The following is a 14,944-nucleotide window of genomic DNA, read 5'->3' as shown; positions in this document are numbered from 1 at the left end:
GCAAAAGCAAGTGCTTTTGCGCAAAATCTTGCCAATGTAGACACAGCCTCTTTGTAGTTCTCAGGTCTCAGGAGAACAAAGCAAGAAATCTAGCTCCTGATGGAGGTTGGATGCACACCTGGCTCCTAGACAGGCATGCACGCGTTAGTACAGCTAAAAATGATCCTAACTTTAGCAACTGAAAACTAAGAGCTACTCAGGATCTACCTATTTACTAAAATTTGTGTAGACTATAAAATTCAAGAGTCTGCCCATTAAAAACATCAGAAAAAACAAGCAAAAAACTACACAGAAAATCCAGAGGGTGCACAAAAACTTAGCCAGTTGTGGAACTGGCAACTAGCTTTTCGAGAAAACGCAAGAGTTTAAACCCACTTTCCAATGCAGTCCCAGGTATGGAGTCAATATCTGGGAGTTTCATAGTAGACATGTTAAAGTTTAACCAAATAACCATTTAACCGATATGCTAATACTTATCTGTTAAATTGAGCTGGCTCCTGAATCCAGGTGGGCAAGGACTGGCAACCCTGCTCCTAGAGAGGCTGCGCTGTGGGCTCTAAGCTTCATACTGCAGAGCCCGAAGTGCGAGTAACCGCAGAGATTTGTAGAGATTACATGGTTTAGGATGTGAAGAGTAAATGACTAGACAATTAACCGATAAACCTAGGCTTATTGATTAATCTAGTCAACTACTCACATTTCCCACCCCCCTGCAAGCCAACTTAAAAGCCAGTTCCCCCACAGCACCGCTTCACGGTGCCTCCTCCCCTGCCCCCAAACTACTGCTTCCAATCAAAGGCAGCAGCATGAGGGGTGGGCACCAGGGAAGGCTGCCACAAAGCAGCCTTTGCCCGCAGAAGACCCTGTCCACAGGGGGTCCCAGCTCCCCGCAGACAAGGGATGCTGTCAGAGCAATCTCTGTCAGCAGCGAGTGAGGACCCCCCACGGACAGGGGCTGTTTCACGGTAGCCTCCCCTGCCCCCTTTCCCGCCCCCAGAAGCCTCTATCTGCAGGGAGCTTGGATCCCCTGCAAATAGGGGACAACCCTACAGGGACTTCTATGACTCATCCCATCACACAAGTATTTCTCATTGACCAGAGAATCACCCCCCCCCCCCATAGCTGAAATAGAGAAACACCTTAAAAGTTATCTACATGTCATATTCTGAAGTATTTAGAAGTCAAAATACAGCAGACCCTCTCTTCAAGGCTATGCTAAAGGAGCCAAAGAGCCAGCAATGAAGTAACTTTTATTATTGTATCACAAACTACTTCTTAAGGAGCCCAAGAGCACCCTACAGTAAGAGAGAATTAAAATCTACACTCTCTCCCTTTACGACCCTTCAATTTACCCTGTTCATAGACAGCAATAATTCAGGCTTTTCAGTGACATATAAGGTGAAGCGAGAAAAAGAACACATACAGCTGAGACCTAGACTTAGATGGTGAATGTAGCTCTAATTTTACCAATAATGGTTAAAGTAAAGCTGAATTTCCAATTTCAGCCATGAGATAGGAGCTGCCAAGTTGGCAAAGCAGTTTTGTCATGAAAAGACAGTTTACTCTCTAATAATTTTATTTGAGGTCGTGATCATGATTCCTTCCTTCCCGATCACCGATGTCAAAGTTGCAATATGCTACCTTAGCTATTCAGTTTTGAATTAAAAGGCAAAAGACAGATGGATACAAAAAAAATGTTTGTTTTGTTTCTATGACAACACACATAAAATACTAAATTATGTACTCATTATTAACTTTTGAAGTATCTTTTACTTAAAGTGAAGTACAGGCAGTCCCCGGGTTACGTACAAGATAGGGGCTGTAGGTTTGTTCTTAAGTTGAATTTGTATGTAAGTCAGACCTGGTACATATTGTAGGGGAAACTCTAGCCAAACATTTCTCCAGAGCTCAGTTTTATTCTCCCACACCTCACTTCCCTCAGTCCTTTATTCTCAAGCTGAGGTGTCTGCTAAGAAAAGCCGCTCTGCGTTTCCCTGGTCTGCTGGGGGGGGGGGGGGGCGCTAGCTTCGTGTCTCCCTGGTCTGCTGGGGGGAAGCAGCTAGTGAGGGGTTGCCTCACCCCATTTGTAAGTAGGGATCCGATGTAAGTCAGATCCATGTAACCCGGGGACTGCCTGTATTTCATAAGAGTAAATGTGTTACCTCCCGGACATCCTCTGGATTTTTTCTTGAAACAATCTGAAAGACAAAACAAAAACCTGATCAGTGCCTGAATTTCAGACTGCTGAGTTAAAATAGGAACATACTGCGATCTGCTGCTGATAAAAAGAAGCCATGCAGAAGGTGCAGTGATATTGGCTTTTTTTTTCCAATCTGCAATCAGCAGATTAGTTTAGTGATGTTCGACCTATCAAAATACAAAACAGAACACAAAACCCCAAAGTATTTAGTAACAAAGCTAATTGCTATGTTAGGAACTGTCGCAAATAAATTACAAAATGGGTAACAACTTATTCCCTCTTCTACATCCCTAAATAAGTTTCTTATTAGGGACTGGTTCACATATGAAACATTTTCCCATCCATTCTTCCAATTCTTTCCCAAAGGAATTGTTATTAGAAAGACAGGAGGGAAGTCACATCTCTTCTCCCCTCTTCATCCTCTCCCCCGAGATGTATCAGATTTGCTCTTGTACATTTTCCTTATGGTTTTCAAGAAGCCCCATGACTTGTTCCTCCACACTTCCCTAACTTCAGCCTATCATTAATTAAAATAGTTGGCATGAGGAAACATGGGTTAACAACCCCATAAATCTCAAGCTGATAAAAAAAATTGGACAGGAAAATCTCAGAGTGGAATGATGTAATCAGCATTTTTGTAAATCCTTAATGCAAGCAGCTTTCATGCACACAAAAAAAATCAATAGGCACACCAACATATATAAAATGCTCAATGCTTAAGAAGTTAGTCAGAGTATCCTACTTTTTTGCCTGCACTGCAGCTCTCGAACTTTAATAATTGGCAGCCCTTTTTTTTTTTTAAAAAGACACTGATTTTTTAAAAAAATCTCCCATATTACTACTCTGGATACTATCTTCTTGTGATTCCTCATTTTTTGTTTTAGTCCTTTCAATCTTTTCTTGAATTGGACTGTTGGAATTAAATACAGAAACTGCAATGCATCTTTAACTTTGCAGATGTATGTAAAATATCTTACGATACAAAGTTTAAATATAAAAAGGAATTTTTCCCTACTGTTAAAAGCTGGCTTCTTTTAAAATCATCTCCTAAGAACAGACCTTTAGAAAGATTTCCCAAAGTTAGCCCATCTTAGCATTCAGAAAGTTTTTGATGCGACCTACACCTCTGGTTTACACATTCAAGAAACTTTCAATATAGAGCTCTCCTACTCACAAATATTAAAGTGGTATTTTAATAGAGTGTATTTGACAGTAAAGCTCTTAAACCAGTTTTACACATGATCCATAAATTCGGAACTGGAAAGAAATGAGATCTTTAGTATAATGTGCTGAATACCCTAAATAACTGGCATAAGAGGGGTATTCAGTACACTGGGAAGGTCAACCTTACTTTTTTCCAGGCAGTCCCCCAAAGCTGCAGGTCACCAGTTCACAGTATGAGTGACACAGCCCCAGCAAGCATTGCGGTAGTGATGTCATATCAACCATGGAGCCAGCCAACTGCAGGGATGGGAGGGAGAGAACAAAAAGTGGTGGGGTCAGACAACTGCCTTAAACAAAATATTGTTGCATAGTTCTGAACAGCTTCTTTTAATATTCTCGACTGTCAAAATTTTAACCCTACCCAGTTATTATTACATGTCTGATTAGAGGATAAGCCCTTTAGAAGCCAGAACTGTGCACATTTCTGTGTATGTGAAGCCCCAAGCACAGTGTTTGGGCACAATGAATAATATTTTATCACCTCTGGGCTATCAGGTGTTAAAATACTTAAAAAAATACTATCAAGGGGCTTTAAATTAAGAAGAATCTGAATTACTCTGTTCACCAGCAAATTATGTGACCCTACCGTGTGTCACGTCGAATAGAAGCTGAGAACCTGCAACTTCAGGGACCTGATAAAACATTGACATTTCCCTATTACTTAAATACAACTTCCATTCCGATTTGAAGAATTCAGCACATGTACTACAGCTGTGTGATGCTGAATTTCAAATTAACATAAGCCAAGCAGAATTCAAAAATTAGTGACGAGTACTGTTAACCCTGAACAGTGCACCATATGGACAGTATGCAAAATGGAGTTTGTGAACTGAGGGACAATTCAAGATGGAAACCTGAGAAGCTCTTGCCACCAAAATCACTATCTGCACACATGGCTGTGCACACTGCACCACGGTGCTGCACACAGTACGGAAGTTTGCACCCGGTTCTAGTTTTGCACCCAGCACCACACCCTGCTTTGCACTAGAGACCCTTAGAGTTTTATAGAGTTTCTCTATAAAATCTGGAATCCTGAAGAGATCAGGTCGGCAGTTTCTCGCACCATCTTGGAGAAGAAGGAGTCCTGTCACAGAGAAGACCGTGGTGAAGGTCCAGTCTAGCTGACAGACCTACCTGATTCCAGTCCTGCCACCGTTAGGGTGCTTCGGCCCACGCTGGGGCGATAGCCCAGCATCATGAGCCTTAGCTGCCTGATTGCTCCCTACATCATTGGGACCGAAATAGAGCCTTAAACATCGTTCAGCACCTGCTGTGGTAAAGGCCCTCACAGCGCTTAGAACCGCTCTTTGACTATCACTCACAAACTGCGCGTCTGTCCATTGTGCAAGCAGAGACTTAACATCAAATCGAGCATCTCCCCACATCTTCAAGGACACCTTAGTGTTCCTCCCCTGACAGCTACCTTAAGCTAAAGGGTTGAAGGTCCTGAACATCAAGGCTGCCTCTGACGGACTAAGTATAACATTCTGTTGCCAGTTATATCTCTCCTATCTTCTTTTATTTCAGAGGGTGAGGGTCTGGGTTATCGATTCAGTGTTTTGTTGTTGTTACTTACTTGTTGTATTTTCAATATACCTTTTAAATTTGAATCTGACACGTGTCCGTGTTTATTTAACGGGACTGGGGGTAAATCCGCTAGTGACAGATATGCTGGTTTCCAGGTCAGACCTCCTTCTGGGGACAAAGGCATTTTAACATCTAATCAGAGCAGGTCCCATTAAATTTTGTTTACTAGTGAGCCTTTGCTGGTAACAGTACAATTAAGATAATTCCAAAGACTGGGTTCTGATATCCTCATTAAAAAGGTATCGCTTTCAGTTTCACTGATGGAATTACACAATTATATTGACCTCTTGGATTCAGCCTGAGTTCACCAGGATGAGATGTGAAGAAACTAAATGCCATATCTTCCTTGCCTCAGTCCCAGGACAAGCTTCTTTAGCACTGAACCTACAAGGGGAAATTGTTTTCTCACTAACTCATTTTTTTTTAAAACCTGGTTTCATTTCACTTTAGTGTTTCAACATCTTTCATTGCACTATGGAATAAAGAATCACATAGACAATTTGATTAATGTTTTGTTCTATATGATTTTACAGTTAATGCAGAAAACAGACACGTAACAAACACCTTGAGAGCTATGTTTATGTATATATCTACATTCTATACAGACTACTTTCTACATCCCTCTTTATTTAAGAGGGTATGTGCAAATATGGACATCTCACACAGATGGAAAATTTACAACAACAGTAATTGTGAAAGGATATTGCTTTGTTGGGAAGAGGGATAGCTCAGTGGTTTGATCATTGGCCTGCTAAACCCAAGATTGTGAGCTCAATCCTTGAGGGGGCCATTTAGGGATCTGGGGCAAATCTGTCAGGGATGGTACTTGGTCCTGCCATGAGGGCAGGGGACTGGATTTAATGACCTCTCATAGTCCCTTCCAGCTCTATGAGATAGATGTGTGTGTGTGTGTGTATATATATATATATTCGATAAAAGTTAGCATTTCTCAAACACTTTCTTTCTAAGTATCTCAACATCCCCCCCTCCCAAAAAAAAAAGGTCAACCTACTAAACTCACCAGACCCTCCCATGCATTACCATGAAGCATTATCCATCTGTGAAGAACAAATGTAGAGATACAGTAAAACAAATGGCTTGCCCCAGAGAGCCAAAAAGACTTGAGCAGAACTAGGAAATGAAACCAGATATCCTAATTTCCAGGGTTTGCTTCCAACACAAGGCCATCCTCCCCTTCTTCTGGGGTCAGATTCTGTTGCCTCAGTCAAGTTTGTTCTGCAATTAGTCCCACTGGTACTTCTCATGACTAAACAGTCATTGAGCCACAGAGAGGCTGTGTCCAGACTGGCAAGTTTTTCCGCAAAATCATCTGCTTTTGCAGAAAAACTTGCCAGCTGTCTACACTGGCCGCTTGAATTTCCGCAAAAGCACTGACGATCTCATGTAAGATTGTCAGTGCTTTTGCGGAAAAACTATGCTGCTCCTGTTCGGGCAAAAGTCTTTTTCTGAAAGACTTTTGTACAAAAGGGCCAGTGTAGACAGCAGAGATTTCTTTTCTGCAAAAAAGCCCCGATCGCGAAAATGACGATCGGGGCTTTTTTGCGGAAAAGCACGTCTAGATTGGCCACGGATGCTTTTCCACAAAAAGTACTTTTGCAGAAAAGCGTCCTGTCAATCTAGATGCTCTTTTCCAAAAATGCTTTTAACGGAAAACTTTTCCGTTAAAAGCATTTCCGGAAAATCATGCCAATCTAGACGTAGCCAGAGAGAGAGAGAGAGAAAATGACTATGTAGTTCAGTGCTTTAGGCACTCACCCTGCGGGTAGAAGATGCAGGGTCCAGTCCCTCTTCTCCAGTTGCTCATTATTTATCCACATCAGAGTAGCTTCAACTGAAGAGACTGAAGGAGCCCCACATCAATCTATGACATATCTAAGAGGTTAGAACAGTGTCCTGAAAGTGGCAGACCTCTGTTCAAATCCTATTTCTCTCCTTGTCAGAGAGGACAGAATTAAGCCTGTGTCTTCCCCATCCCCAGTGAATGCTCTAACAGGGCTAAGTTACAAGGTGGGCACTGCTTCCTCTGGCCATTTTATGTAGAACAAACCAGGAGCCTAACTCTTTCTAACAAGAAATGCCCCTGTGCCTACGCCATCTCACTCCCAGAGAGAGATTGCCAAGAATGGACTACTACACAGAGAGGCACCTCCCAGTACCTAACTCTCCATTCCTGAGCTTCTTGCACTCTGAGCTGTCTGACACTGGCCGCTATCTAGAACACAAACCTGTGATATATGGACTTTTGGATTGGTCCACTTTCACAGTTTCAAGGCAGCTAACAATTTTAGCACAGCATAAACCCTCAGACAAAACAATGATTTTTTGTCACTAAGCAGCATAACATCACCCGATTTAAGATGCTATCAGAATACCTGTGTTAGTCAGAAACTGAACAATAAAAACCAACAGTGTCTCATAGCTTCTGAGAGATGATGCACATTTAAGAAACATGCAAAATCAAGAGTTACTGCGTATACACTGTTAACCTGACAAGCATTTGGACTCTAGTCTGTCAGTCAGGTTAGGGCAAATCCAAGGATTACTCATGAAGGTACTGAATGCTTTTCACAACATCCGCACATTTGGTCTTATGAGCTGGTTAATTGTATGAGGGTGTAACCCTGACACCTGCAGACTTGGCAGTTCCTATCCCCAACACCTCTGGATTTGGCATGTTGGTTATTAAAGTAAAAAAACTGGTTGGGCCCCAGCACCGCTTTCATTGCAAATTAAACACTGGTCTTGTGTAGCCTGCACTTAAAAGACATTTATCCAAACACAGTCTTCCCTCTGGCTTTATTGTTTTAAATAATGATAAAGAAATTCAAACTAAATTAATCCGCTTCAAGTACTACTAAGGAAATGCTGCAGTCTCTTCTCCATTTGTAAAAGGCAGAAGTCCTCATTTGGAAACTCATTTTGAGGACACCTGTTGAATCCGACTCTCAGTGAACCAAGCTTAATTAACAACCAACCAACCAACCAACCAAACAAAACCAAACCTGCATTCAAAGTATCAGTGCTTGAGACACAACAGGCCTGGAAACAGGTATCTAGTGGCCTGGAAAAATCTGAAGAGCATGATGCAGTGTGCTTTAGGCTGGAAAGGGAAACCCCTAAGCTGTGTCTACATTGGCACCCTTTTCCGGAAAAGGGATGCTAATGAGACAAGTCGGAATTGCAAATGCCGCAGGGGATTTAAATATCCCCTGTGGCATTTGCATGAACATGGCTGCCGCTTTTTTCCTGCTCAGGGCTTTGCCAGAGAAAAGCGCCAGTCTAGATGGGATCTTTCGGAAAATAAAGCCTTTTCCGGAAGATCCCTTATTCCTGATTTTAAGAGGAATAAGGGATCTTCCTGAAAAGGCTTTATTTTCCGAAAGATCCCATCTAGACTGGCGCTTTTCTCCGGTAAAGCCCTGAGCCGGAAAAAAGCGGCAGCCATGTTCATGCAAATGCCGCAGGGGATATTTAAATCCCCCGCGGCATTTGCAATTCCGACTTGTCTCATTAGCATCCCTTTTCCGGAAAAGGGGTGCCAATGTAGACACAGCCCTAGTGTCAAGGTTACGACTGTTGGAATAATCTGCACAGATAGACTATTAGGCTACGACTACATTGCAGGCTTTTTGCGCAAGAGCAGCTGTTCTTGCGCAAAAGCTTGCTGGGTGTCTACACTGCATGTGCGTTCTTGTGCAAATAAATTTACAGTACAGCATGGGAAAACAGGGCTTCTTCCGGAAGAGTTATTCCTCTCCCCACAAGAAATAAGCCCTCTTGCACAAGAGCTCTTCCACAAGAAGGCAATGTGCATCTAAGGGGGCTCCTCAAAAGCATAAGCAAGTCTGGAATAAGGAACTGGGATGGCTTCTGCTCTAGCCACCCACATCTTTCCATGCACTGGAGCAGGTCTAAGCTTCGTCCTGGCCCTCCCTTGGGACAAGAGTGGATGCTTTTTGCCTGAGGACACATTCACAGAGACAAATTCCTGGACAGTGGGGAGAGGAGGGATACTCTCTGTCCCTCTAGGCAACGTGATTTACTTGCGCAAAAAACCCCTATGGCTAAAATGGCCATCAGAGCTTTCTTACGCAAGAGAGCATCCACACTGCCATGGACGCGCTTGCACAAAAGCACATCTCTTGTGCAAAAACACATGGCAGTGTGGACGCGCTCTTGTGGAAGACCTTTTGCACAAGAACTCTTGTGCAAAAAGCCTGCTCTGTAGATGTAGCCTTCGTGATGTGGATTCAACTCGAGTTAATACTTATGAAAACATTACAATGAGTATACAGCAAAGTGGAGGCAGTATATGTTGAATCACAGCAACTATCTACTTTTAAATGTCTCACTGCCATCTCAAGATCATCTTCTCCCAATCCCCTAACAGTGAGACTCTGTAAAACAGATTCCTTTATGAAGAAGTTTCCTTCCTCGCTCTCTTCACCTCCCCAAAACATTCCTCACCCTTTCATTCCCACCAATGAGACTCGCAGCACATCTATGGAAGCTGAACAGATGCGCTGGGGATGTACAGAGCCAATCCCACCTTTGGGATAAACAACTGGGGTGTAGGGAAGATGTTTTCTACTTCATTCTCTCATTTAGGAAGGCAGGAAGTAGTGAGGTGCATCTAAGGGGGCTCCTCAAAAGCATACACAAGTCTGGAATAAGGAACTGGGACGGCTTCTGCTCTAGCCACCCACATCTTTTCATGCACTGGAGCAGGTCTAAGCTTCGTCCTGGCCCTCCCTTGGGATAAGTTCTGCGACAAGAGTGGATGCTTTTTGCCTGAGGACACATTCACAGAGACAAATTCCTGGACAGTGGGGGGAGGAGGGATACTCTCTGTCCCTCTTCACAAAGGCAGATCTGATATGGGGGGGAAGGATGGATGCTCCCTTCCCGCCCCCCCCCGTTCACAGGCGAAGGGGGTGCTGGCTCCCTCCCCCATTCAAAGCAGCAGGCCGGGGACGGGGGGGGGGGGAGGTTCTGGATTCTCTTCTCCCCGCCCCCGTTCACAGGAGCAGGTCGGGCCCGTGGGGGCTGGCAGCGAGCGGCTCAGAGCGGCGCTGTCGGACTCACCCGCGCGGTGACCTTGTACACGGTGTGTCCCCGAGGGTGGCGCTGGGGTTCGGTGACCGTGTAAAACCGGGCCAGCTCCCCCGCCAACTCCCGGGCGCCGCTCATGCTGGCCCCGCCGCCGCGATCCACTCCCGGGTCAGGCCTCGGCTGGGGGCGGAAGCGGCGCCGAGAAAGTCCCCTCCCCCGGCGGCGTCACAAGCAGCTGCTCTCCCAATCTGCCCCAATAGCAGTTACTGACACGCTAGTGCAGCAGTTTGGGCTTCGCTCAGTTCTTGCTGCCCATTTTCATTAGCAGTGGGAATAGGTCAGTGGAGTTGCTATAGAGAACTCTCTGGGTGTCTGGCTGGTGCGTCTTGCCCACATGCTCAGGGTTTAGCTGATCGCCATATTTGGGGTCCGGAAGGAATTTTCCTCCAGGGTAGATTGGCAGAGGCCCTGGAGGTTTTTCGCCTTCCTTGTAGCATGGGGCACAGATCACAGCTGGAGGATTCTCTGCATCTTGGGGTCTTCAAAGTATTTGAAGGCTTCAATATCTGAGACATAGGTGAGAGGATTATTCTGGGAGGAGTGGGTGAGATTCTGTGCCCAGCACTGTGCAGGGGGTCAGACTAGATCTGTGGTCCCCAACACGGTGCCCGCGGGCGCCATTGGGCACTTGCATGCGCCCGCCAGGTGCTCGGGGCTGGCCTGGCCCCGGGCACATGGCGCGGCGCTAGCAGGGAGCGTCAGCCCCGGGCGCGCGGCGCTTGCGGGAGTGCCGGCCCCGGGCGCGCGGCGCTTGCTGGGTGTTTGCGGGGGGGGCCGGGCACGTGGCTATGGGGGGGCCCCCGGCCCTGGGCAAGCGGCTATGGGGGGGCGCCCCCAGGCAAGCAGCTATGGGGGGGCTGCCCCCGGGCGCGCAAGTGTCCCCGCCCCCTGGCACCCGGCGGGCGAACAGACACGCCCCCTGGCACCCGACAACCTCAAAAGGTTGGGGACCACTGGACTAGATGATCATAATGGTCCCTTCTGACCTTAAAGTCTATGAGTCTATGAGCTAATGCTGGGAGATGGGGGTTCACTGTGTCAGACTTGGTTGCCTGTGTCCAAAAGGCAAAGGCACAGAATGAACTCAAACTAGCTACGGGAATACAGGCAGTCCCTGGGTTACGTACAAGATAGGGACTGTAGGTTTGTTCTTAAGTTGAATCTGTATGTAAGTCGGAACTGGTGTCCAGATTCAGCCGCTGCTGAAACTGACCAGCGGCTGACTACAGGAAGCCCGAGGCAGAGTTGCTCTGCCCCGGGCTTCCTGGAATCAGCCGCTGATCAGTTTCAACAGGCTGAATCTGGACACCAGTTCCGACTTACATACAGATTCAACTTAAGAACCCCAGGCGTCCCCAAGTCAGCCGCTGCTGAAACTGATCAGCGGCTGATTCTAGGAAGCCCAGGGCAGAGCAACTCTGCCTCGGGCTTCCGGTAGTCAGCGCTGGTCAGTTTCAGCAGCGGCTGACTTGGGGATGCCTGGGGCAGAGCAGCTGGGGTGCTGCCAGGTTGCTCCAGTAGCGCCCAGAGCGGCGCTGCGGGACCAACCGGCAGTGCCCCAGCTGCTCTACCACAGGCGTCCGGAGAAATGCCTGGTCTGCTGGGGGGGGCGGGGATGCACTAGTTGCACCCCCCCCAAGCAGACCAGGGAGACGCAGGCGGCAGACTGAGACGCACCGTGGTCCCGCCGCCCGGGTCCTCCACAGCTTTGCTCCACAAAACGCTAATTCGAACTAGTTTTTTAGTCTGGATCCGTTAGTTCGAATTAGCTTAGTTCGAATTAACTAATTTGAACTAAGTTAGTTCGAATTAGCGCTGTGGTGTAGACATACCCTATTATAGAATGACATGGGAATTTTTTATGCCATCTTTTTCTCCAAGGATTCAAGGAGTGGATTCCAGATTAATTTAAAGGCTCATTTTCCCATGCATATAGTAAAAAGTCTTTCTTCAGATTTCCATATAATTGTGTAACCTTTTTAAGAAAGCTAACATACTTTTGCATGGGTTTTGGAGGGAATACAATTGTCCTGAGGTAAGCAGGGAAACGTGAAATGTTAATTGAAATCTTCAGGACTTGCTGATAGTCCATGGCATCCCTTCCCTGGCCCCCAACTAGCCTAGCTTGGACCTGCACTGGCTGTGGGGAGGGACAGGTGCCCCTTCCCCGGCCATGCCCCTGGAGCTGCCAGGGCAGTAGACAGGTGCTTCTCACCTAGTCTCAAGCTGCTGGAGTAGAGTGGGAGGGGGAGTCCTCTTCCCAGGGCAGCCTGCACCCCAAACCCTTCATCCTCAGCTCTACACTAGAGCCCTCTCCCCTGCACCCTAACCCTGCCTCAGGCCTAAGCCTCCTCTTGCACCCCAAGCTAGGGATGTAAGTGACTAGTCGTTTCTCCCCTCCCCCCACTTGCTGCCTCTGTCACAAAGAGGCAGAAGGGAGGGGGGCTGGCAGAGGGGCAAGTGTTGGGGGGAGCCAGCTTAAAAGCCAGTTTCCCCAGCACCATCTCCAGGGTGCCCTCTGCCCTCCCCGCAGGGGTTCCAGTGGGGAGCTAGGCCTCCCCCTCCTCCCCCCGCGGACAGAGGCTGTTGCTGCCAAGCAACCTGTTTGTAGTGGCCAGCACTGACTGCCATGATCAGGGGCTGGTGCCGGAGCAGTCCTGGCTCATGCTGATCACTGCACCTCTGCATTTTAAATGTAGTTAAAGCCCAGTGGCTCTTACTACATTTAAAACGCAGAGCCACAGCATGAGTGGCTCTGGAGCCAGCACATGCCAGGACTGCTCAGTCCGAACTCAAGTCAGTTCCTCTGGAGCTACCCCTGCTGTGGTTCTGCAGAGGCACTTATTGACTAATCATTGATACAAATTGTATAGTATAGTCAATACAAATTGTATCAACTATATGATTAGCCAAATAATCACATTTTAACATCCTTACCCCAAGCCCTCCATCCTCGCCATGTCATCCATGTGCAGAATGAGTTTTTATGTGCATTAATACGGATGTAATGTATCATCTTCAGATTTGTATACTTAATAAAAGTTGTTCCTCACATGGACATAAAAAATTAGAGGAAATATTGGTCCATGATACGGTACAAATAGGTTGCCCAGTTTTGGTCAGAAACAAAATATGCATCATGGCACCCTACTTTATTTTATAACTAGGTATTTTGCATATACTAAAGAGGCTATCTTCACATAAGTAAAATCTTCACAACATGTCTTATATAAATTAGTCATTTGATGGGATTCTTTTTAGATATAGGAATTACATACAGTACACAAACTCTTCATAAAGCAATCCTTACCACAGATTTTCTTTCACAGAATCATAAAAGCATTAGGAATAGAAGAAGCCTCACAAGGTCATCTAGTCTAGTTCCCTGCTCTAATAGGGTATGTCTACACTACCACCCTAGTTCGAACTAGGGTGGTAATGTAGGCAACCGGAGTTGCAAATGAAGCCCGGGATTTGAATTTCCCGGGCTTCGTTTGCATATTGCCAGGCGCCGCCATTTTTAAATGTCCGCTAGTGCGGACTCCGTGCCCCGTGGCTACACGCGGCATGGACTAGGTAGTTCGGAATAGGAAGCCTAATCTGAACTACCTAGTCCATGCCGCGTGTAGCCGCGGGGCATGGAGTCCGCACTAGCGGACATTTAAAAATGGCGGCGCCTGGCAATATACAAATGAAGCCCGGGAAATTCAAATCCCGGGCTTCATTTGCAACTCCGGTTGCCTACATTACCACCCTAGTTCGAACTAGGGTGGTAGTGTAGACATACCCATAAGGACTAAGTCTACCTCCTAGACTACCCTGACAAGTGTTCGTCTAAAAATCTGTTCTAAAAAAGGATGTGAATTCCACTAACTCCCTTAGAAAACTAGTCTGGTGCTAAATTATCTGCCTACACTGCCCAGTTGCCCAGGAAGGGCTAGGGCTACGTGGCATGCAGCATCTCCAGCTCTCAGCTGGGGATGGGCAGGACTTGATGGGAAGAAGGTTGTTGAAGGGCTATGGTCTTGTGGGAAAGGGCAGGGCTTTGGGCAGAAGAGTCAGGGATTTGACTTGCCTTCCCCATCTGGGCCTTTACCCTCTCTGCCCATGCTATAGTTAGAATTTGTGTTCCTAATATCTAAGCTAAATCGCCCTGTCTCTGCAAATTAAGGGTATGTCTACCCTACAGAGGAAGATCGAAGCTGCTGCTGTCGATCTTCTAGGGTATGAATTAGCGGTCTAGTTAAAACAGCTAATTCGAAGCGAGAGGGACACTCCAGTCAATACCAGTAACCCTGCTTTCACAAGAAGTAAGGGAAGTCGAAGGAAGATTGTTCTTCCTTCGTCTTCCTGCAGTGTGTACAGAGCCAAATGTCAACTGAAGCTACTTCGACTTCAGCTACGCAATTAACGTAGCTAAAGTAGCATATCTTAACTCGACTTTGTCCTGTAGTGTAGACATACCCTAAGTGAATTCACTTAGGCTGTGTCTACATTGGCACCCCTTTCTGGAAAAGGGATGCTAATGAGACAAGTTGGAATTGCAAATGCTGCGGGGGATTTAAATATCCCCCGCGGCATTTGCATGAACATGGCTGCTGCTTTTTTCCGGCTCGGGGTTTTGCCGGAGAAAAGCGCCAATCTAGACGGGATCTTGCGGAAAATAAGCCCTTTTCCCGCAAGATCCCTTATTCCCAAGTAGGAATAAGGGATAAGGGATCTTGTGGAAAAGGGCTTATTTTCCGCAAGATCCCGTCTAGACTGGCGCTTTTCTCGGGCAAAACCCCGAGCCGGAAAAAA

At 46.4% G+C, this 14,944-nt stretch overlaps 1 protein-coding gene across 3 annotated transcripts in view; it reads right to left on the bottom strand.

Annotated features, from left to right (window-relative positions):
- The window catches only part of RPS6KC1 (ribosomal protein S6 kinase C1), a 181,110-nt gene extending 170,836 nt beyond the window's left edge, over nucleotides 1–10,274 (bottom strand). For all 3 annotated transcript variants that reach the window (XM_075925180.2, XM_075925178.2, XM_075925179.2), the window contains exons 1-2: nucleotides 10,118–10,274; nucleotides 2,163–2,198 (exon numbers count right to left, since the gene is read on the bottom strand). In XM_075925180.2, coding sequence (XP_075781295.1) covers nucleotides 2,163–2,198; nucleotides 10,118–10,222 — 141 coding nt within the window. In that variant the 5' untranslated portion in view covers nucleotides 10,223–10,274. The remainder of the gene's footprint in view (nucleotides 1–2,162; nucleotides 2,199–10,117) is intronic.
- Nucleotides 10,275–14,944: the final 4,670 nt, after the last annotated feature.

The sequence above is a fragment of the Pelodiscus sinensis genome, chromosome 3 (assembly GCF_052426305.1).
Source record: "Pelodiscus sinensis isolate ZL-2025 chromosome 3, ASM5242630v1, whole genome shotgun sequence".
In the NCBI taxonomy this organism is placed as follows: Eukaryota; Metazoa; Chordata; order Testudines; family Trionychidae; genus Pelodiscus; species Pelodiscus sinensis.
The sequence above is the reverse complement of the archived record's forward strand: the minus strand, read 5'-3'. Positions and strand labels throughout refer to the sequence as shown.